Raw genomic sequence first — 25,406 nt, forward strand, 5'->3', positions numbered from 1 at the left:
TGTAAATGATGCCGTATTCTGTGGAAAAAGATGCTTCACATGGTGATGCTGCTGCAAAAAACAATAATTAACTGATGTATTTGGGTGACTACCAATTACTGTCACAGTTTACAGACCATAGAGCTGGTCACATGTTCCAGGTCACCCAGCAGGTGCACAGGGAGAGTTTGCCAACAATCACATTTTCAATGGTGATGCATTGTAAATGGCAGGTGGACATTTTGCCACATAACTCCGAATAGAAGCAACCAATTACAACTCCAATATTTCCTACTCTAATATTTGCTATCCCCTTAATTACATTGCCTGAGAAATGTATCATAATTTGACTAATTGTGGGATTACAGATTGGTGACAGCAAAAATCAAAGAGAAAATAGTTTTTTGGGGGTGCTCGCAACTCTTCCAACTACTTCATATTTGTACCTATTCTGGAGAACATTCCTCCCCAGTTCTGAAATGCATGACACTTCCACTACAGGTTCTATGTGTTCTATGATAGATATATATATATATATATATATAATGTTTCAGAGGGCGCAGAAGCAATTAAGCAATTGGGCAAACGAAGGTCAATGAAAGCCCAACGCGTTTCATCATAACCATGACTTTATCAGGGGCATGAAAAAAAACAGATTTAACCAGTCGCCATCCATATTTGACATCCAATAGAGTGTATGTCCAGTTTTGGAAAGTCCAAATGAACAATATAGGAATTATCCACTGATGCAATTCTTTCAGGGAATATGGTGTTTGCATCAGCTGAGCTTAAGATCAATAGATATTTACCACCGCCAATTAATAGTGACTATGGTGAGAAGGTGTGTACAGCATGGATACACTGCAGGGATCCATGCTGTACATATATAGCATATATGTGATTTGTTCTTAATAAATGTCATCCCGACTGAAACGTTGGACACCACCACAGCTTGGTCTTGACTCATTTATTTACCAAGTCCTACGAGTGCTGCCATCCAATCTTGGTACCTGTTTGCATGCAAGGTATTCCATACCGAGGAAGGCATCGGGGCAAGTAGGTTCCAGCAACAGCGAGGAGTGCCGGCCCTGTCCCACATATCTATATATATATATCTATATGACAATTGCTACTGGTAACAATGCATACAACGAGACAAGTGGATTAGGCATGGTTAAGCCTCTAAAAGAATACTATACAGAATAATAAAGTGACTTTTCCTTACATCACTCTGGATCTCCATCATGTTTTTGGACAGCCGTAGACTCATGGCATCGGGCAGGAGGGCATACGTGTGGATCAGTCGCTTGTAGTTTATGTTGGAGGAAATGTCTTGGGATTTCTTAGCAGCAGTGACGCTGAACATATCCATAGGCGTGTGATACTTAGTCTTGCTCTTTTCATAGTCTTTCCTATATTCTCTATCTGACTGAATTTTGGCAACGTGCATGTAATGGACCAATTTGGGATCATCCTGAAGACTGCGGAAGCCCACGTGGTGACCTCTTGCTTTTTGATAGGCTTGTTTATATTTGTACTAAATAAAACAACAAAGAACATGATAATGTATTAGTATTGATGGAATGTATATACAAAGGGCAAGTTCGGGAATATGTGTAGATGGCCTACTGTAGATAAACATTGGCCAGTGTAGCAGTTTAATGCCGTACCATCTGTATACTCTACACTTATATATAGATAAATCCACTGCATAATTACCCAACACAAAAGTCATCAGCTAAACAATACACTAGTCTTCACAACATTGTAAAAATAACTTATAGTTCTTAAAACAGTGCAATGAAAAACAAGATTGTACCATGGCCATTTTCCATTAATAACTATTGATTATTTTTTATCTATACAACCATATAACGATACAAATAAAATAGTTATTGTGCAGTACGAATGCAAAATTATTATTATTATTACTCACATCACTTGCAATGTTTCTGGATGCCCTAGCAGCGACAACAGAAATTGCGTCTGGTCTGAGATCATAACCCTTAGCAAGGTGCTTGTTCCAGTCCGCTTTATAGTTAGACTACAGGTGGAGTAGGAGGAAAAGGAAACATCAATCTGTGATAATAGTCTTTATTGTCTTCAAGGTGAAAACATACATTTACTTAAACATGTTTTTTTTTTATAGATTTACAACATCAACTATATTATGCCCATTATCACCTTAAACCTTTTTATCTCTACTTTTTCCTTACCCCTAGATTTCTATCCTTATCACTCTACATGAATAGTCCTCCTTGGCTAAAAATCCTACCTCTAAGCAATAACTAGATTGATTATCATTTCTATGTAAAATAAAGGTCCGTACGCACTGGGCGTTTTTGCCACAGAAATGATGGGGAAAATCGCTGGGCTGAAAATCGCTGTTTTCATACACACTGAACGATTTTCAGCTGTCCAAGTGATTTTCCCAGGAGTAGACAGCTTTCTATAGCAAGATGCTATGAAGAGCCATCCACCTCATGGCTCCACCCGCTGGTAATACCAGCCAATGAGTGGCGGTGGCCGGTGATGATGTGGAAGCGCGCATCAGCACTCACCGCTCATTGCCGGACCATGCACACTGGGCGGCTATTGAGCTGACAGCAGCTGAAATGCTAAAAGTGAGTTGCTTTCAGCTCAGAAGCGCCCAGTGTATATGGGCCTTAACAGTTCTCAACTTATTTTTCATTATTGCCTACCAGCCATGTCCATAGACCTGTAGGTATATTTCCACAATTTACTTGCTCTTCTTCCCAATTGACCTTCTGGTTCACCCTCTCCTAAGTATGTAAGCTTTTACTGGGATCTTTCCTCTCAACAAGTTACGTACACACTGAACAATTGCCAAACTGCATTCCCCTACCTGCAACTTACTACCACAGTAGTGAGATGACCTACCCTTTAGTCCCCCTAATCTGTAATGTGGTGCACCAGCCAGTCAGCTTCTGTCAGATGTTTGAAAATGACAGTTGGGAGCTTATTGACTGGAGCAGCATTTAATATATCATAAACAACAAGTTTTATCACTCACAATGAATTTTATCACTCATTGATCAATGGGCCCCTAGATATGTCTATGTACATTGTATAGGACTTATTATATATAATGTTCCACTGTATATTCCTTGTGCAGCAAGGCAGGCACTTTATGCTACCATTAAAATAAAATACAACAACATTTATTTGGTTGAAAGCATTTTAGACAGGATCAATATATTGCGCTTACTGTAATGCCAAACAAATGAAATACATTGATACATAGAACATACTCACCTCACTGATATTACGCGCGTTGACTTTGGCTTGAATAAAATTAGGATCATCTGCATTCAGAGTATACTTGCGTCTTACTTTTTCACTATCTGCTTTGTAAGTTATCTAAGGAAGGACCAAAAGTTACTTTACATAGATAAAATAACAATACAGATGACATTACAGTAACAATTAAAATTTCAGTAATAACAAGTAAATAAATAACAAATCCCCCCATTTCATGTTATATTTTAGTAAATGTAGCTACTATAGTGGTTAGAGACACTTACATCACTCCTCTGTTTCGTGTTGTATTGCGCCAGAGTGAGATCCATAGAATCTGGGACACTTGTGAATTTGATAGTGTCTGGGTGTTGTCTGTACCTTTTCTCACTTATCGCTTCACTGGCTTTCTTTGCTTTTTCTACATCCAAAGAACCCAAAGGAGACCAACCAATACCTTTGAACCAGCTGTTGTAATCTTCTTTATACAAATTCTGAAAGCAAACATCCAGAGTCATAAAGTGGTCTTTATATGGGAACCAAGGGAAGGCACTGAAAGCCTCTTGCGAGCCATACTCACATTGCTCTGAATTTGCATCATGTTCTTTGACAACCCGACACTCATCGCATCTGGCAAAATGGTGTAGCGATGTAATGGCTGCTTGTAGTTAATACTGGTGGCCACCTCCTGGGACTTCTTGGCAGCTGTGATGCTGACCATGTCTAGAGGAGTGTGATACTTGGTCTTGGAGGTTTCATAGTCCTTCTTGTAGACACGATCTGACTGCATCTTGGCCACGGCCATGAAGTGCACAAGCTTAGGATCATCCTGGAGACTTCTAAAGCCAATATGATGACCCCTGGCTTTCTCATAAGCTTGCTTGTATTTGTACTACAGTAGCAATAAGAGACATACAGTAGTTGTTAAATTATTACATAACATAGTTTAGTGCATAAGCTACATGTCTAGTCTACTACTGACTATATGTTGGTCTATAATATAAACCACTTACTGAATTAAAATACAGACTTACAGTCTACAGTCAAGCTTTCCAATATGGATTCACTACAAACAGCCTTACTATAAAGGGCGGTATTCAATGCTTCGGCGAGGATGGCTTATTTTCAGCAAGGAAAAGCCATCTTCGCCGTATTCAATGTTAGGGAGAAATCCTCGCCGTCAGAGGACAGCGAGGTTTGCCGCAAACGCAGCGAGTCCGATGCATTTTGTGGTGAGCCCCGCCGTTTTAATGGCCAAACTCACCGTTTCCACCTCGCCAAATGGAATCAGCGAGGAGGAAACGGCGAGTGAAGGGGAGGGAATTGAATACTCTGATGGCGATCTATCAGCACTGCTCGCCGTCAGGGGCAATGAATGCCACTCAAAGCCTTCGTTGACTTTCACTGTGTCACTTACTGTATCATTGCATTCCAATGATTTATTTGGCCACAGTACTAGGTGTGTGTATTGGGCACACACACAAAAGGGCCTAGCTGCTGGTACATAGTGCCCGCTCCCCCAAACCACCATCAGCACTTATGGTAACTATGTACTATATACAGTATATTAAGTGGGACACAAATAAGATGATCCAAGGCATAATCAGTCTGCACAAGAAACTGAGATAAGTTATTAATGTAATGTTGAGTATTCTGCTAATACTCCTTATCTTTATATTTACTAGATTTTAATGCATCCGGAACCTAGGATAATCATTAATGCAATTTGCATTCTAAACTAACATTTTCCCGAAATATAGCTACACAATAATTACTAATATTTTGAACACAACGCCAGTAATCTCTCTAATAAATGAATTCCAGATGTTGTTAAACATAGACAAAAATGGTACAAAAACTCTCAAGACTTACATCACTGGCAATATTTCTTGAAGATTTTGCAGCAACAATAGGAATTGAATCTCCCAAAACATGATGCCCTTTAGCAATGGTTTTCAGCCAGTCCTGTTTGTAGAAGCTCTGAAAGAAAAATTTATAAAAGTAAAAAAATTAGAAACTTAATATTGGTTTCATTATGTGAATATACGATAGGAAAGTTATTTAATTAATAAATGATTGGGTTTAAATAATAAAAGGCACCAACCTTTAATTGGGTGATCTTTCAAAGTGGGTGTGGTTTGGAATACAAGAGGTAGAACTCTATGCATAAAGATTATCACATAGAAGTGGTGGTGGGGCAGTTAGTAATGAAGTGGGTGTGGCTAACTCCAAGAAGGTGTTTTTTTTTTGCCCTATCTATTGTCTATAAGGATTCTAGCAATACATGAACTAAGCCTTATATTATAATATTTATGTCATTTAGCAAGGTTCGGCAAAGTAGTGATTGCCTTTCTTTAAAAAATGAAAGCAAAGATACACTTAGACAATGGTAAGACAGAATAATATAGTAGCATGCCAAATTAATAGTTAAAATAACACATTAGCCAGAACAATAGGATTATGGAAATGACTTACATCACTAATGTTCGCTGCATTATATTTGGCCTGGATAAACTGAGGTGCATCAGGAGTTAAATGGTATGTGTGCAAATACTTCTCTCCTGACGATTTGTACAGTCTCTGCGGAAAACAATAAGAGGAACAGTTTAAAAAACAGGCACAGAATTCATATTATTTATCATTGTGCAATTTTATAGTGAAGAATAGTAGACCCCATACATCATCAGCATTAGAACCGCATGCTATCACAATGGGGAATACAAGCCCAGCATCAATCCTTAATGAGATCATACAATAATCTTGCACAAGGTTGCGATGCAATTTCCCGGTATATATATATATATATAAGGTATTTGTACTGATCACATTTTACAGTTTGTTCATTTTTTTACTTTGCTTTTTAAATTTAATTCATTAATCTCAGCAGCTAAATCATATTTTTCAGTGCAATAGGGGATATATGGAGCATAGAAGAACAAATAATGTTGGTGAATCTCCTATGGGGTCACTTTTACAATTAATGGAAAATAAGGGGTAAATTTACTAAGATGGGAGTTCTGTTGAAGATGGGATGTTGTCCAAAGCAACCCGTCAGATAATACTACTTATTTACTACTTATCCCATCTTCAATAGAACTTCCATCTTAGTAAATGTACGCCTTAATGTCCTGATTCACAGATGGACACTGATCCCATACACAGCTACTGATTGAAATATGCAGATGCTGTTAACGTCTGGAAATGAACTGATGTGCCCACCGGTAGCCTCACAAATGTTTCAGTAATCGACCACCTGATTAGGCCTGCGGTCGTACACAATGGCACTGTGTCTTGAGATGCTAGGGCCATGGTTTCTGCTTACGTTAGGAGACACACTCCAAAGATTGCTGCAATACATCTGCGTTTTAATTGCTCAGATAATTGTAAGGGCACCATAACATTTATAGGTTGGGGGCCAAGATAAAGATGGCTAAACATCGCCCCCTTGGTTGAACGCACTTGTCACATCATCTTCCTAGCAGTGGAGGCTCCAGACCACAGTCAATAGCCATACACTGTAGGGGTTGGAGCAAGGTGTAGTGGGAGAGGAGGTCCTTGGAGGCACCTATAATATTTGGGGGGTGCATCGCCCCTGTGCCCTTCCCATTCCCCACCCCCCAGGTTCCAACACCTGTGGATAGTTCTATAGATGGCCAGCTACTCACATCACTGAGCTGAAGCGCATTTGTTTTAGCTTGGACCATGACTGGAGAGTCAGCAACACTAGTGAACTTGATAGTATCAGGGTGTTGGCGATATTTCTTTTCATCCAAAGCCGCTCCGGCCTTTTTAGCTTTCTCAACATCTAGAGACCCAATGGGGATCCATCCAGTGCCTTTCACCCAGCTGTTCAAGTCTGACTTGTAGAGGTTCTACGGAAAAACAATTGTGTCAATGAAATAACTTCATATAAAGGGTACAGTATGCGTATGAAGCCAACAAGCAAGATGCCCGATAAACTCACATCGCTCTGTATTTCCATCATCTTCTTGGACAGCTCAATGCTCATGGCATCTGGAAGGAAGGTATAGCGATGGAAGGACTGTTTATAATGGATACCACTTGCAATGTCCTGTGCCTTCTTTGCGGCCACCACATTGACCATATCTAGTGGAGTGTTGTATTTGGTCTTTAACTTCTCATAATCTTTCTTGTATTCCCGTTCAGACTGAATTTTGGCCACATTTCTGTAGTGAACAAGTTTGGGGTCATCTTGAAGGTTTCGGAAACCGACAAGTTTTCCTTTTTGTTCCTCGTAGGATTTCTTATATTGCACCTGTAACAAGTGTCAAACTCATTAAGACATTTATCAACTAAATCTTAAAGCTTAATAATCATTGTTACAGCTTCATTTTGTTGGTCTATCAATTTTTTCCCCAAAGATCAGTTGCATTATCCATTTACAAACATTTAAAAACCCCTTTAGAAATAGTATCTGGTAAATTGATTAAGCGTAAACCTGTTGATCGCTTAGTTCTGTGCTGCACTTTTATTTTGTATAAAAACAAAATAAATTGTAAAAAAGCAAGTGGCACAGCCCAAAATTAAAACAAGCACTAGCACTTCAAAATAGTTTGTAATGGAAAAATGGGCTTGTAATGTGGGAGGAAGGGTGGGGTGCATAAGAGCATTGGTTCTCCCTGAATTTTTCACTACTGGCACTAAGCATTATAATCAAAGGCTGAAACCACCATAGCAAGGGGACGCACAGTATGAGGTCCCCCTGCCATAGTGCCGACCAAACAGAGCCTGGTTGATATGGAACTGTATTCCACACTGGGGAAACAAGCCACATGAGAATAGCACTAGGGCTCTTTCCAATTGCAGGAAAAACTCTTCCCCATTGCCACTGTCCGGTTCCACTAACCTAGGATTCAGGTATGAACACATGCATTGTGGGAGTTGTCAAGTGAGAATGCCAGCACCACACATCATGATATTTGAGCTCTCCCATAATTTCTCAGTGAGACAGGCCTGCAGAACATGGCTCAGTGGGACAAGGAGGCAGAGGCCTGTTGGAGGGGGTGTGGGATACGATCCCGACAGTCATTAGCCTGACGTCAAGAGCTGGGGGAGCGCAACGAAGCCCCTTGCGGGCACAGTGGCTCTCTCCGCTCGCCGCCTATTCTATTCTCCCTCTATGGGGGGTCATGGACCCCCACAAGGGAGAATAGCCGGTGACTATCAGGACCCCGAGTGTCAGGGTTTTAACAGCTGGGATCCCGATGTTGGGCTACAAACTGTCGGGATCCAGACTGTCTGTCAGCCATCCGGAACCCTGTTGGAGTGTAGAGGAAGGAAGTTCACTTAATAAAAAAGTCCCTATACTTTTTCCAGAAAGAACTTTTAAAATGATTAAATTATAAAAAAATCTTAAACTACAGTATGCAATTGACCTTAGATTTTATTTTCTGTTTTATTACTGTAATTTATTCTGAATTACAGTACTGTTGATAATGTCTGTGATTAGTGCACTTACATCACTGGCTGCTTTTCTGGCAGCTTTTGCAGCCTTAATTGATATAGCATCAATTCTTAGATCATAACCCTTGGCCTTTAAATCTTCCAATCCTTGTTTGTAGCAATTCTGAAAGAAAAAAATATATATACAGCTCAATTAGAAATTTGGGAATCGGAGATAAAGCGTTCTTAATGTAGTAAATTTGGATAACAGGAGCCTTACATCACTGAGATTATAAGCATTCAGTCTGGCTTGGAGGATTTCTGGAATATCTGCAGGTAATGAGTATTTGTGAATAACCTTCTCACCTGCTGCTTTGTATAGAATCTGTAAAGCCAAGAAAACACTATGTCAATCAGACGATTGTATGCAGATGCCAATACAAGTATTGTATATGAAACATTGTACCAATGCTGCTGCAGTTTTCCTATTGAAGTAATATGCGGTACACATTTACAAAAATAGACTCACATCACTCCTCTGTTTCTGATTGATTTTAGCTTGGACCATAACAGGATCATCTTCTATTGAAGTGAACTTAATAGTATCTGGATGCTGGCGATATTTTTTCTGGAAAAGGTTATACAATATTAGCAAATAAATTGATATGTTGTTAAGAAAGTAGTGTCAATCTGAAAATGAACAAACCTGACATAACGCATTATCAATAGCTGAAAGAAGCGCCTGCGGGCCTGTTCTCTTTACATGGCATGGTTTTGCTTTGTAAATGATTGCCGCTTTAAAAAAAAGTGTGAATTCGGCCAGAAACCCGCCCCTCTGGCCAACTTGGGCAGCATTACATCGGCCAGGTGGCGTGCAGTGTTTATAGGCAGTGAAATGTGCTTACCATGTGCCTGTCCCTGGGGATGCATTTTGCAGTGAATACTATGTGCACAAGAATTACCATGTGTCTTTCTTGGAGGGAGGGATTTTATAGAGAAAACTATGTGCACATTGATTACCATGTGTCTGTCCCTAGGGGAGGGGTTTTATAGAGAATATTATGTGCACAGTGATTACCATGTGTCTTTTCCTGGGGGAAAGGTTTTATAGAGAATACTACAGTATGTGCACAGTGATTACCATGTGACTTTCCCTGGGGGGGAGGCGTTCTATAGAGAATACTATGTGCACAGTGATGAGTGACCATGTGTCTATCCCTTGGGGAGGGGTTTTATAGAGAATACTATGTGCACAGTGATTACCATGTGTCTGTCCCTAGGGGAAGGGTTTTATAGAGAATAACATGTGCACAGTGATTACCATGTGACTTTCCCTGGGGGGAGGGGTTCTATAGAGAATACTATGCGCACAGTGATGAGTGACCATGTGTCTTTCCCTTGGGGAGGGGTTTTATAGAGAATACTATGTGCACAGTGATGACCATGTGTCTGTCCCTGGAGGAGGGGTTTTATAGAGAATACTATGTGCACAGTGATGAGTGACCATGTGTCTTTCCTTTGGGGAGGGGTTTTATAGAGAATACTATGTGCACAGTGATGAGTGACCATGTGTCTTTCCTTTGGGGAGGGGTTTTATAGAGAATACTATGTGCACATTGATTACCATGTGTCTGTCCCGGGGAGGTATTTTGCAGAGAATACTATGTGCACATTGATGACTATTTGTCCCTGGGGGAGGGGTTTTATAGAGAATACTATGTGCACATTGATGACCATGTGTCTGTGCCTGGGGGAGGGATTTTGCAGGGAATAATATGTGGACCGTGGCATTGCAGTAATTACCTCATCAAGTATCTGTCCACCTTTTTTAGCCTTTTCAACATCCATGGATCCATATGGCACCCATCCACAGCCTTTCACCCAGCTGTTATAATCTGATTTATAGTCAATCTAGAAGATACAGAGAAGGAGAATGTCATATGGTGTGAGCAATACATAAGCACAGAGCTTGTCTTCAGTTTGTAATAATGTACAGTCGCCCACTGAAGTCACTTACGTCACTCTGTATGTTGTAGGCTTTCTTGGCTGTTGATAGGCTGATACTGTCAGGGGGGTAGAAGTAACTATGAAGGAGGTGCTTATAGTCCAGGTTACTGGCAATAGCTTGGGACTTCTTAGCCAACTGGACTGGTATCATATCCAGAGTCGCAGAGTATTTGGTCTTTGTTTTTTCATATTCCTTTTTGTATTCAATCTAGAATAAACAAGAAACAAATCGATTAACAAATAATCAGGTGAAGGGATCACAGCAGCACTCTGTACTGAGCTACATAACTGTGCCTTGCAGAGGTGCTGGAGATGTTCCCATACTATACAGCAGAGGAATATACTGTACTACGCACTACTATTTATATACTGTAACATACTGTAGTAGCAGGTATAATCAGTGTGTGTTACTGTACGTCACCTATATCTGTGCAGTTGCATACAGTAACTGCTGTTTCTATGCACTGTTCATGTACTTATGTACACTGGATTTACAACACGGGTGTGCCCTTTCACACAGAAAAGGGACCCGTGTATTTAATGAAATTCCCGGGTGGAACTACTTCACCCGGCTATTTCATTTTCTGTGTGAAAGGGGTATTAGAAGCCTTACATTTACACCCTGGTTATTGAGTCAGAATATCTGTACTCTATGAATATTACACAAATGGTCACACTCTACGACTATTGCACACGTGCTCACTATGAATATTACACAAATGGGCACACTCTATGAATATTACACACGTGCTCACTATGAACATTAAACAAATGTGCACACTTTTTAGAAATATTTAGCAAGTGCATACAATTTATTAATATTACACACTTGCACACGCATTTCAGAAATAATAAGCTACAACACTAGGTATGCTCCAGAGAGAATAAGGGGGTTATGTAATAAGGCAGAAACAAATGATGGCAAGAGATGAATGGCATTGGGTCAAAACTCTGCCCAAATCAAGTGTTATGGTGACACAGGTTATTTCATGTCAGTGAAATGAACAAATTGCATCACTGATCCGTCTACATGATCCCAATATTTGCTGCACTGTGCTGTGGGGGTGGAGCCTAATCACACACACACACACCCCTAAAGTTTCCTCCAGAATTTTAGTAGTGAAACAATATATCAGTAGGTACTGTGGGGGTTATTCTAGTTCATTCGGTCCTCCATGCATTTGCACGTAGGACCGATGTTGCGCGTCTGCGCAGGCACGTTTCTGCGCATGTGCAGACGTAGGGTGTGTGCACCCATGGCAAACTTATGGTTCGCCGGGTGCATGCACCCTACACGGCGTGCAGGGGGCTGAGAAGGGCGGGGGGCACCAGGCTGCCTCATCACCATATGGGAATGCCCAGCGTTACATGGGCGTTCCCATGAGAAGGCTGGGCGTTCTCATGGTAATGAGGCGTGACGTGGGTGCGGGGGGCTGGCAGCTCACATCACCGGATGTCAGCTGCCCACCCATATCCGGCCAGCGTGCCCATATCCGGCCCAGCGTGCACGCATATGGAAGTGACCATCGAAAGATGTGGGAGGTTACCCGTCTCATACGAATGGATGTTTATGCTAAACATCCATTTGCAGCCTGTGCGGGCGAACCCGCGCTGCGAGGGGGGGCAGGTGCGCGGACATTCACCGGGTGGAGTTTGGTGGATTTGCAAGGCTGCAAATTCGCAGCCTTGTGAATCAACCAGAATAACCCCCTGTATGTTTATAGGCAGGGGAGATATTAAGGGCTACGCCACCCATAGGCACAACATTATATGTTGCCCCATCACATCACTGCCCTCTTCATGTTAGGTCCTCATGAATGCCAAAGCAACACTAATCTCTCCCCCAACCCCCTTCTTCCACCACCACCCCAATTTACTGACCATTCTCCCTCCCCTCCTCCCCATCAGTTATAAAAGGAAAACCACCTGGCCTCACCTGACCATACGCCTAGCAGAGCTCTCATGCAAGTGAGCATACTCTACCGCCACCCCCTAGAAAGTGTCACCCCTAGACACATCCTCACATGTCTGGTGGGAAATCCACCACTGTTGGCTTAACCAACTGTTCAGATGGCGGCAGCCAGTGTTACTAGGTACTGTACTTTGTACATGACACTGCATGTACAGTGTTCTGTAGCATCTTCTTTGCTGACTTTTCATGTTATTCAATTTTAAACACAGCCATCAGCGAAGCAGAATGTAGATTTATGTTGCTTGACATTCTATTTTTATGACTGTGGTATTTTAGGATTTGCGTGCTATCTGGTAAGGTTTGCACTTCTTCCCCCGTCCTCCTTCTTAGGGGTGAGTACTTCTTTTTAAAGACACGAGGCTTTAAAAATAGTGTTTTAGCCCACATATAAATGCATTCAAGCATAACTGTCACTGCTTCAAATACACTTGAGGTATCATATTCAGCAAACCGACAAGGGGAGGTGGATAAAGTTCTCTTGAGACAAAACAGCCACAGCCCAGACTCAAGATCCCAAAGCTTTCTAGAGTATCACATACTGTACCACAATATCATATAGCAGTAATTCTCAGACCCTAACTGTCAGCATCCCGTTATACTGGAACACTAAAAGGCTCTTCCCCACAGTAAACTTCAATCTAACAACCATGGTATCCCCAAAGAGGTTTTGAGACTTCATCTTGCAGCAGTCTGCAGCGTACTTATTCTGTGATTCTCCAGCATCCTGAGACTCGTATCACAAGAGCTGTAGCACCTCAGATTGCATAGTGTCGGTATAGAATAAGAAGCTATCAGATGGGCTGGGTATGGTAATGCTATTGACGGTAAATGAATAAGGCAGCTAATAGACCACAGACTTACATCACTCTGGTTACGAGCCACTTTCGCAGAGTGTAGCATCTTGGGGTCATCATGGATACTGAGGGCTCCAATCATCTTTCCTCTGTTCAATTCATAATCTTTCTTGTATGCCACCTGTGAATAACAGAAATGCATTATAATCATTATAATCATCATCAAATGATTTTTACAGTGTGTGTAGTCTGCGTGCAGCCCAGGACTTACTCAGCGGCTGCCCTCCTCTAAAAAGCCTGTTATAGGCCTGTATTTTCCCTGACAGTCTACGAAAACAGCCAGTTACCACCCCCAAACGCTGGCTTCCTGTCGATCAGCTTACGTATGACCAGAAAGCACACAAAATATAATTATCCCTCCCAGGAGAGAAGAACCGGTACTTACATCGCTGGCTTTCCTCCTATTCGCTTTCGCTGCAACCAGTGGAATAGCGTCAATTTTAATGTCAAACTTCTTTGCTTTGCATTTATCCCAGTCATATTTGTACCATTTCTGTAAAAAATAAAGTAGATTTTGTAAATGTCGATCTATATATCTATTTAGTTATCCTATCTATCTATCTAGTTATCCTATCTATCTATCTATCTATCTATCTATCTATCTATCTATCTATTTTTATTTCATCAAAACAAATACATTGTGTATACATGTGACTACTGTATCCTACACCCATGTGACCACTGTATCATACACCCATGTGACCATTGTATCCTACACCCATGTGACCACTGTATCCTACACCCATGTGATCACTGTTTCCCACACCCATGTGATAACTGTATCCTACACCCATGTGAACACTGTATCCTACACCCATGTGATTACTGTATCCTACACCCATGTGAACACTGTATCCTACACCCATGTGACTACTGTATCCTACACCCATGTGACTACTGTATCCTACACCCATGTGACCATTGTATCTTACACCCATGTGAACATGTTATCCTACACCCATGTGACCATTGTATCTTACACCCATGTGAACACCCCGTATCCTACACCTATGTGACCACTGTATCCTACACCCATGTGACCATTGTATCTTACACCCATGTGAACATGTTATCCTACACCCATGTGACCATTGTATCTTACACCCATGTGAACACCGTATCCTACACCCATGTGACCACTGTATCCTACACCCATGTGACTATTGTATCTTACACCCATGTGAACATGTTATCCTACACCCATGTGACCATTGTATCTTACACCCATGTGAACACCGTATCCTACACCCATGTGACCACTGTATCCTACACCCATGTGACCATTGTATCTTACACCCATGTGAACATGTTATCCTACACCCATGTGACCATGTTATCCTACACCCATGTGACCACTGTATCCTACAACCATGTGACCATTGTATCCTTCACCCATGTGACCACTGTATACTACACCCATTTGAGCATTTCCTAATTTAAATTCCGGAATATGAATGGTCAACATTTTCACATAGCAAGAAACACCATGGGCAAGAAACATTGGGGCAGTATAATCTTATAATAGAAGCTAAACTTCTATACATAAATTATATTGCATTATTTTAGGTATTAGAAATTAATCGTAAATTAAAAAATTATTTAGGAAAGCTTGTAAAAAAATTGCTTTATTGATAAAATAAAACTATTTTTTTCCTTTCCTTTTTACTTTTATGTTTATTATGATTACACTTTTTTTTTTTTAAAGGAAATCTGCACTGGAAGACCAATATCAGGCTTCCAGTGTAGTCTGCATCTATTACATCATTGATACAAAATCTTCATTGACAATGATCTATAAGGAAATAAAGATAAACTATATACTTGCAGATCCCTAAGTGGACTTGACCTGGGGTTCCGGAGTGGTTAGCATTGCTGTAGCAACAACCACTATGTCCAAGAGCGATTCGTCCATGGACACATTTACAAGATGGTCATATTAATGCTCCCGGTATAGGACTTGTTCTGTTGCCACTGATTTTGGTCACGTCCCACTATTGCGGCACCTTATACAACAGGACGCGGTTACTTACATCACTGAGGTTGTATGCGTTAAGTCTGGACTGGAGAATGAAGGGAGAATCTGCTGGAATCGAACACTTGTATTTATCTTTTTCATGCTTTGCTTTATAATTCAGCTGCAAAAGAATAGAAATAGAAATATTACAATAATGTGAGTACTGGCAGATGATAAGTAACTATTGTTACCCTAGTATGTCAACACATTCTGCGGGTACATACTGTACATTTATTTGTTTAAAAACAAAAAACAAGACAGGGCAAATAAAATGGTGAATGGGCTACATTAATAAACGTATGAAGACAATAATCTTAATATGTAAAGTATGAAGCAGAGAAGGAAGGGGGGGGCATAATATAACCTTTCAACTATATAAAAAGGGTTTTTCCAAAGTACAGAAAAAAAGCATTCGGCAAAGGAAGAGAAGTATTAGAACCCAAGTGAATGTCCTAATACTAGAGGGAGGTAGGCTCAGGGGAAATCTGAGGGAAAATGACTTCACAGAAAGGGTAGTGGATAAGTGAAATAGCGTCTTGTCAGAAGTGATAGAGCACAGGTTCTCAAACTTGGTCCTCAGGACCCCACACAGTGCATGTTTTGCAGGGTCTCCTCACAGAATCACAAGTGAAATAATTAGCTCCACCTGTGAGTAATAAATGCACCTGAGCACCTGCCAGGTGACCTGGAAAATGTGAACTGTGTGGGGTGCTGAGGACAGAGTCTGAGCACCCCTTTGATAGAGGCTAATACAGTAGAGCAATTTGAACATGCTTGGGATAGACTTTACGAATATCCTGACAGAACAAATTATCAAAAAGTGATTCAGGTTAACATAAAGTTAAAAAAAACATCAGACTAGGTGGGCCAAGTAGTTTCTATCTATGGACGAGATGCACTAACCAAAAAATGCTGTAAAAACCCTGTTTTCAGGGTTTTTACCGCATTTTCATATGCAGCAAATCCCCACCGTCGCATCCCCCGCCGCTCTGAGCGACCCCTGCCGATCCGCCCCCCCCCCCTCACCTGTAGCCTCCTGCTGTGCTGCCCGGACCAGTGACCTCCTCCTCCCTGCACCTCTTCCGGGTGCAGGGAGGAGGGGGCAGAGCCCTGGCCGAGCAGCAGCAGCCGGGTAAGGGTCCAGGGAGGGGGGGGGGACCTGCCGCACATCGCCGGCCACTACGCAAAGGACAGCTCTTAACGCAAGAGCTTTCATTTGCAATAATTACCGCAAATGTTAGTGCATATGCGATAATTATTTCTGCGGTAGCCGACGTGTGAGAGAGGAGCCACGGAAGTAAGTGCACCCTGCCCTATGTTTCTATGAGAATCCTTTGTATTTTAGATTGCTGGCAGCTATTTTTATGTCAAAACTATACTACTACTGTTTAAAAGTCCATCAAAATGACAGATACCAAGGAGGGGGAGGGGAGTGGCGGGGAGAGTAGGTAGTCGCTACCCATTCAAATAACTGTCATCTTTTCTGAAACAGAGGGACAGTTATGGCTCTCCAGGACTCAGCTAATACAGCAGATATGGCGAGTAAGAGGAGGATCTGCTACTAGGAGCAGGGGCTCTGCCATGAGCAAGTGTGTGTATAAGTGTGTGTGTGTGTGTGTGTGTGTGTGTGCGCGCACCTAAATGGAGCTGACAAAACACCATAGAGATGAGGAGCAGCGTTAGGCTTTTATAGGATATATTCATTGTACTGTAAGTTACAGTGAAAGTCCAAAGTTGGCTACATACTGCACTGGTTATCATGAAGTCAATAATATCACAAAAATACATGAAATTAAATACTTACGTCACTGAGCTGCTTGGAATTCACTTGTGCTTGAAGTATTTCTGGGGAATCAGCCACTTGAGTGAATTTAACGGTACCCGGATGTTGTTTGTAAACATACTGAAAAAAAAACATAGGCAAGTTATTTATTAGTTTTATTTGTGTGAGAGCTGAGCAAACAAACATAGCTGCATTATCATCACAAACCATGTGGGCCAAACCATAGGCTCTCATCGTAGTTCTTAATTCCTTGAGGTGGTCCCACAATTTGATATTGAAGTCAGCCGTAATTAGTGGAAACATTCCTGAGTTGAGCGGCTGGATCAAGACCATTGGAAGATGAAAACACATCATCTTTCAAACGTATGTGATTTTCCAATGTACTTAATTTAGGTGCTTAACTTAGCTCTCGTCTTTCGGAGGCAACGCAATATACAGTATTACATTAACTGTGTATCATTTGGGTTACTTACATCTTTACACAGGTCTAGCTTCTTAGTAGCCTCATATTCCTGAGTTAAAGTCTGGGGGAAGTAAAAGTTGGTTTTGTCCTCTTCATAGTCAGCTCTGTAATTTTTCTGATATAACAAGAAAAAAAGGTGGTTTTCAGTATATATGTAACTTACTTATTGATTTAAACATGTATAAATGTATGTTATACTTACATCACTTCTTTGACTGGAGACTTTAGCGCAATGCAGCATATAAGGATTCTCAAAGCTGCCAACATATTGTCCCAGGACATTCCTCTGATAATGATCTTTGTATCGAAGCTGGAATACACAAAAGTTAAAATAAATTGTATAATAATTATATAAAATATGCCGGACACTTATTCGCAAGGCTGTTAATTCGCAGCCTTGTGAGTTGAACAGGCGCCGCCCACCGAATGTAGGTATGCCCGCCTCCCACTCACACACCGTGTAAGCTCGGACGGGCTGCGAATGGATGTTTAATAAACATCCATTTGCAGGCTATGGGGAACACCCACATCATCATCTCAGGTAACCTTAGAATTGCGTGCACACTCAAGAGGAAATGGGCGGGCAGCTGACATCCGGTGAAAGTCGGATCTGTTTTGATGGAAACGGACGTGGATTGTGGAATTCATGGCCGTTTTCTTACAATCCGCGGCCGTTTTCGCCGATCCACGGCCTTTCCGACACCCTACAGTTGGAACATTGAATTCCGACTGTCAAGTTACTGTTGGATCGGTCAAAAACAGCCCAGGATTCCAACTGACGGGACCTTCCGACAGTCAGAATCCCAGATTAAATACCCCAGTTCTGAGTAAAACATTCTCTGTGATTTCCCTACATAGGAAATGCCCATGTCATCCTTGAATTTTTTTTTTTATTTGCATATGATGGGCTTAGTCCGCATTTAGCAATGATCACTCATGTTCCACCCAGGTCTTCAGATCGGAAGATGCAAGAAAAACACACACATGGCCGATTTATACAGTATGTATAGAGTCTATGTGCGTTGCATAACAGTGCGCGCATGTGCGCAGAAACAGGAACCAACAGTGATTGCACTGCAAACTTTGCATATTTGGAAAAAATTCTCTAGGACACATAAGAGACAGCACAAGACACTCACATCTGTGAAGTTCTTTAGGACATTATCAAGCCGAAATTTGGGGGTATCACAGTAATTAATACTGGTTCCTTTGGCTTTTTCATACGATTCCTTGTATAATATCTAGAAAGAAAGAAATGAAAGTGACCATTATTAATATTTATGGTTTGTAATTATGTCTGTAAATAGCGTTAGTCATTAAAGTTCAGCGGGACAGCCTCTCTGGGCAGCCTCTCTGGCACACGGTAAACTGCAATCCTCACAGCTTATCGAGTCAACCAGAATCAGTCCCTATATGTAATCGTACTCCCTCTTATACTATACGTAATCATACCCTAATGTATATACAGTATATATATATATATATATATATATATATATATATATATATATATATATATATATATATATTGGGTTATGTTGCCCGGCACTCCAATTCAATCGTTGCAATGTGCCCGGTGCCCTCACAATGAATAAATTTGTACAGGAAAGGATGCTGGCGGCACTCACAGACTTTTCAAATCAGGGATGCAATAATCCCAAACACAAACCTGTTCATTTTACAATATTCAATTCATTTTTGAACATTAGTGAATTGAATACTGTAAGATGAACAGGTTCATTTGAACCACTAAATATATGCTCTAGAGTCTATGAAGACATTGTATATTTATTTTTAGGAGCAATTATTTCTACTGTGGTAACATAGACCACACCCTACTGTTAAGAGTACCACCAAAAATATTGTCTCCTTCATTAAGATTCATATACAGTAGGTATGTAAATTATATTGTGATGGAATGAATGTCTACCTAACCTATACCATTTGAACCACATGAGTACATGCTCTGGAGTCTATAAAGACTTTGTATACTTATTCTTAGGGGCAATTCCTTCTACTTCTGTGGTCACATATGCCACACCCTACTTTTAAGAGCACCACTTACCATCTTTGATTGTGAGAAAATATTGTCTCCTTCATGAATATCTATATAGGTATGTAAATGATACTTCAATTGAATGAATTTCCACTAAGCCTATATCTTATTCAGCAAGTATAAACATTCTCATAAAAATAAATGTATATCCTTCAATCCTCATCTGCCTCATCTATTCTTCATCTACTCTACATTTTTTCTACATGTAACCTTTCTCCATGATATTGTACTTGGTTGTGATGGTTGGCGCTAATTCCGCTATGGATGAGCTAACACTCGAGCCGCTGGTCCTCGGTAAAGGGGGGCTGCCCTTTAAATGGTAATGGAAAGGGGGGGTGCGGGGGGCTGGCGTCCAGTCCGGTGAGAACAGGTAAAGTGTACTGCGGGCGGGACGGGACGCCAGCCCCCCGCACCACTTACCTGTACATTGTTTGTGACTTATTCTTCTCTCCCATTGACTGCCACCACCCCACCATTCTCTGTGTGCCTGCCCCAGCAGCACATAGAAACCCCCCCCTTTTTCATTCACCCACTATACCCCCACCTTACCCCAGCTGAACGCAGCGGTATAATTGGATACACTGTAAGTGAAATAAAACTGCATTTATCCATCACAAACTGTCAGACATTTATTGCACACTCTGAGCGCAGATCCTCACACCCCCCCTTTCCTTTCTCCATGATATGTCTCCATTTATACTCAAATGTATTGATTGTTGGCATGCTTGTTTCACCATTCAGATTCCTACTACCCCTGATGAAGTCCATGTTTGGACGAAACGCATAGGGTTTCTCTTATGAAATGAAGTCATAGGGGTGTTGGATCAAAATTCTGTGAAAAGTTTATATTTTAACTTGCTGAAAAATGGAATAAATTATTATTTTATGTGTCTACATTTTTATCTATTATTCTATAAATTATGATGTGGTGAACATTTTACAGAGCGCACTTCTATATCCTTTGGTTTTCTATCTACTTATTAACAGCGAGGTTCTATAGAAGTGGTGCCATATCCAGCGCAACGAAAGGGTCACATTCTTCTGTATGTGAAATATATATATATATATATATATATATATATATATATATATAGTTCCATGTGTGGACCGCACTCGCACTAAAATAGAGGTATCGCGGGGTGCCAGATAAAGGAGATGCGTGTAGAACGTATATCCAATTATAATCCGGGGTGTATCCACACCTGTGTAGGTGTAGAATATCCAGCACTCTCCTAATTATGAGTCCCAAACGTGTTTGGTAAAATCCAAATAGCTGATTTTTATTCAGTGTTTACACGGTGTCAAGTGGATAAATTCACAGGTGTTTTATAGAACATGCCCCGACGTTTCGATCCCACACAAGGGGATCTTTCTCAAGAGGCTATAATTTCTGTAGTACAGCGATGTCAACGAAGAAGCAAAGGGAAAACCCTGGGTGACCGGAGCAGCTGCAGAGATTTGTGCTAAGCAATTTTGGTAGTGGTTCAGAATGAGAGATTGCGATCAGTATCTCTCATTCTGTACACACTGAGAGATTTGCAGTCACTTGCTAAAAAATTTGACTAGATTTTGACTGCATGCACTGTCTTAGTTAGCAACCTCATCTCTCAGAGGCATACACACGGAGAGATCTGTGCTTAATTTCTAAGCAATCTAGTCAGATTGCTTAGAATACAGCACAAAATTGTTCCGTGTGTATGCCCCTTAAGATATTACGAAACGATCAATATTGTATATAGAATTCTAGTAAATAAGAATAGTAATAACAATTACTAAGTGAGAGCTTTGCATACACAGGACTTACATCACTTAGTGACTTTCCAGCCTTTTTGAGTTGTCGCAGTAATGGATTTTCTGTGGCAGGAAGAGTGTGGTAAGCTGTGGGCCCCTTGGACTTCTCATAAACTGCTTTGTACTGCACCTATGGAAACAAAGCAAATGTTACTGTTTCGATCGCAAATGGTTCTGTGGTCTTTTGACCATTTAAATAAATTGAATTTATAACATATTTAATACCAGGTATTTCTAACACAATATTTGTAACATGAAAAACTCATGTCCACCTTTTTAATGTCGACCATGTCTACATCGACCATAAGCTTGTGTTGACCTTTTGTAAATGTCAGCCTTGGGTATGTCGACCATTTCAAGACGTCGACCTAGTTACTGTCAACCTAGACATTGTCTACCATTTATACCGTAACCCTGGTGAGTGTAGGGCAGTGGTGTAACTATAGTCCCGCAGCCCCCACGGTGGCGGGGAGGCGCTAAGAAGGTGGGGGCGTCGGGGGGGGGGGGGGGGGGTCTGCGGGACTATAGTTACCGCCGACACTCCTGCCCCCCCCAAAAAAGTTAACACCCTCTTTACCCCATTGCCGCCGCAGCCTCTAACCCCGATACGCAGATCTGTCGGGTCCCCGGCTCTCCCGGCTACAGCTGCTAATAAGTGACACTCGGAAAATGGCTGCCCCCATACAGCAGACCGTTTTTAAGGTTGCTAGAGGAGGCCGCTGCCTCCCTCTAGCATCCTCAAAAACTGTCTGCATTATGGGGGCAGCCATTTTCAGAGTGTCACTTTTTATTAGGAGCTGGGAGAGCTGGGGACCCGACAGATCTGCGTGTCCGGCGGCAATGGGGTAAGGAGGGTGATAACTTGTCTGGGGTGGGGGGGAGTGGTAACTTATGGGGGGGGGCGCCCAAAATTCCCGGCGGAGGGGGCGCTTTAAATGTAGTTACGCCACTGGTGTAGGGCAGTGGTTCTCAAACTCGGTCCTGAGAACCACTTGGTCCACACAATTCATGTTTTCCAGGTCACCCAGCAGGTGCACATTACTGACTGTCACATTTTAAAAGGTCCACAGGTGGAGTTAATTATTTCACTTGATACTGTGAGGAGACCTGCAAACATGCACTGTGTGGGGTCCTGAGGACCGACTTTGAGAACCTTTGGTGTAGGGGATTCTTAATACTTAAGGTAGCCTTTGCCTATTCCATCTGAGCTCAATTTCTTCTAGCTATGACCACACTTTACATGCTATTTTGGATACAGTAAATGAAGATGCTTTTACCTTTAGACCAGTGACTCAAGTACTTACAGGGCTGCTGAGAGGGGGGAGGGTACTAATTACCTGGGCCCTGGCTTGGTGGAGGGGCCCAGTGGAGGCCCTGGTCTGACCCCCCTTGCCCCTACGTCCCTCCTGGGCAGCACCACACACCCAGATACTCAAAAGGGGGAGAAACAGCCAAACACTAAGGAGTGGATAGCTGTTCACAGAAAGGATTCCTTGTGGGAGGCACACTTTTATATTGTAAGCGATAATGAGTGAAAATAAAACGTAGCTTTTAATTCCAATTCTTTAAAATATTGGCTCAAGAGATTTCATTTCATATAATAAACAGTTGCTAATAAACACATTTGATGAAATGTGCTGTGCACTGCTGACAGCAGGCTCAGCATGAAGGTCTCACTGACAGTGTGAGAGCTCATGCTGAGCCTGCTGTTAGCACATGCCGTGTGTGCTGCTGCCGCTGCTGAGGGGAGGGGGGTGGGACACAATAACACTTCCCCCCTCAAGTGTTTTTTTCACCCTCCCCTAAACATTTTGGGGGGGTGGCCTAATCATGGTTAGGTAGTCACACCTCCCATGAATAGGCCATGCCCCCAAAAATTTACCGGGGCACGGCATACCTCTCGGCGGCACTGAGTACTTATCCTGCTTTACAGCTAATGTTGCCTTGTGTTGGTTAATGTGCTTAATTGTTTGTTATAGCTGAAAAACTCATCCCTGCTAAGGGAGCTGGTTGTTTGGTCTTTCCGACCTTTATGGATCCAACTTCCTTGGATGGGAAAAAAGCCTGGCCTCCTTTTATATTTCCACATACTTTCCCTCATTACCAATGTCTTCAACTAAAGCATCTACTACAGTATGGCTTGTCAGACTGGCTAGTAACTGCTCCATATTGGCCCTTATTCAGATCTGATCGCAGTACAAAATTGTTCTCAAAATGTGCACTGCAGGTGGGGCAGATGTAAGATGTGCAGAGAGTTAAATTTGGGTGGGGTGTGTTGAAATTGCAGTGTAAAAATAATTAAGCCAGTATTTACTCTGCACAGAAACAAAATAACTCACACAAATCTAACTCTATACATGTTACATCTGCCCCACATGCAGTGCACATGGTTTTGCCCATTTTGAGAGAACAAATTTGTACTGCGATCCAGTGGCGTAACTACTGTAAGGCAGCCCCAGCAGCTGCTTGGGGGAGCAAGCAACAGCAGGGTCTGTGTGGGCGCCAGCACACGCTCAACGCACTGACATGCTGCTGCCTGCCGCTGCCCACTGACTGAGCACTGGAAGCGAGTCAGCCACAGCGTGGGTGGGGCCATGGCAGAGATGTCAAATTCCCCCACTGATTCAATTGACTGTACACAGAGCCGGCTATTGGCTACTGTGTACAGGATGGGCAGGCGGATGGGCATGCTAGGGCAGCCTAGGATGCGTCGGAGCCAAGGGAAGCAGCAGTGTATGCTGGTCTCTCTTCCTCTCTCCTGCTTCAGCTTCTCCCTTATGCGTGTGACATCATCACGTCACATGCTGGAGAGGAGCCTGGAAGGGGGGGTGCCACAAACTTTTTGGCAGGGGGGAGCAAAATTTAAAGTTACGCCACTGCTGCAAACAGATCTGAATAAGAACCATTGTCCGAATCCTATAACCTGTTATCAACTGATTTTTCAATTAGTGGTCCAGGTGTGTTGAAGTTAAAAGAGATGTTTTTAAAGAAGGGAATTTAGTTTGCATCCTGTACTGCAGGAACATACATCTCAGACGGTGGTTGGCTCCTGGTTTCCTGTTTTCTTTTTTCCCCCCAACTTTAATAGCAACTATCAATGCCACAAGGCGTTATAGAAATCTATGAAATGACTACATTACAGAAGTTTATGAATAAAGCATATGAATAAACATTATTCCAACAGTATGAATCTAACATTTGTTCATTTAATGTCCCAGCTTTATCGTACCGTGCTAGCGTTCAGCCCAGCCTTCTTGTTAGCCTGGTATACTGGAGTTTCCGTTTGCATGAAGTTGATTTGGTCTTTAATGTTCTCAAAGTCTTCATGGTATTTCCTCTGTTGGAAGAAGAACATGAGTTAAAATGTGTTCACTGTACCCTGGTTGTGCGTGAAGTCCTGATGTCTGTAGGGTATATCGTCATGTCACACTTACATCACTCAGATTATCCGCATTCATTCTGGCCACAGCAACTTCATAGCAAGGAGTCTGACTCCATTTTCCTTTTACTTTCTTCTTGTAATCCTCACGATATTTTATCTGTGTCAGGAAAGATATGTCAGAACATGGTATGGGAAGGAAAATGTGAGTAAAAATAGGAAATTCATAGTATGAAGTGAAGAATAGAAGATGAAGCATAGGAATTACAGGGAGGAAAGGGGAAATTGTCCATAGACAAAGGTGGGGAACAGAGAAGAATGGAGTGAAGGGAATTTAGAGTGGTGACAGCTGCTGTGCTGGCAATTACAGGGGGAGACTTTACCAAATCTTGGTGAGAGAATGTGGAGATCACTGGGATTGTATAATGATTCTAAATAGGCTAAAGG

General features: G+C 41.8%; 1 protein-coding gene across 1 annotated transcript in view; it reads right to left on the minus strand.

Annotated features, from left to right (window-relative positions):
- The window catches only part of NEB (nebulin), a 172,025-nt gene that overhangs the window by 136,608 nt on the left and 10,011 nt on the right, over positions 1-25,406 (minus strand). The window contains exons 8-31 of the mRNA XM_083155043.1: positions 25,015-25,119; positions 24,810-24,917; positions 21,594-21,710; positions 18,873-18,974; positions 17,936-18,043; positions 17,744-17,848; positions 17,292-17,390; positions 15,504-15,608; positions 13,859-13,966; positions 13,481-13,594; positions 10,658-10,855; positions 10,444-10,551; positions 9,170-9,268; positions 8,921-9,025; positions 8,717-8,824; positions 7,202-7,513; positions 6,903-7,109; positions 5,713-5,817; positions 5,110-5,217; positions 3,818-4,129; positions 3,525-3,731; positions 3,256-3,360; positions 1,916-2,023; positions 1,205-1,516 (exon numbers count right to left, since the gene is read on the minus strand). Coding sequence (XP_083011169.1) covers positions 1,205-1,516; positions 1,916-2,023; positions 3,256-3,360; positions 3,525-3,731; positions 3,818-4,129; positions 5,110-5,217; positions 5,713-5,817; positions 6,903-7,109; positions 7,202-7,513; positions 8,717-8,824; positions 8,921-9,025; positions 9,170-9,268; positions 10,444-10,551; positions 10,658-10,855; positions 13,481-13,594; positions 13,859-13,966; positions 15,504-15,608; positions 17,292-17,390; positions 17,744-17,848; positions 17,936-18,043; positions 18,873-18,974; positions 21,594-21,710; positions 24,810-24,917; positions 25,015-25,119 — 3,465 coding nt within the window. The remainder of the gene's footprint in view (positions 1-1,204; positions 1,517-1,915; positions 2,024-3,255; positions 3,361-3,524; positions 3,732-3,817; positions 4,130-5,109; positions 5,218-5,712; positions 5,818-6,902; positions 7,110-7,201; positions 7,514-8,716; positions 8,825-8,920; positions 9,026-9,169; positions 9,269-10,443; positions 10,552-10,657; positions 10,856-13,480; positions 13,595-13,858; positions 13,967-15,503; positions 15,609-17,291; positions 17,391-17,743; positions 17,849-17,935; positions 18,044-18,872; positions 18,975-21,593; positions 21,711-24,809; positions 24,918-25,014; positions 25,120-25,406) is intronic.

This window comes from Crinia signifera, chromosome 7, assembly GCF_055691185.1.
Source record: "Crinia signifera chromosome 7, ASM5569118v1, whole genome shotgun sequence".
Lineage (NCBI taxonomy): Eukaryota > Metazoa > Chordata > Amphibia > Anura > Myobatrachidae > Crinia > Crinia signifera.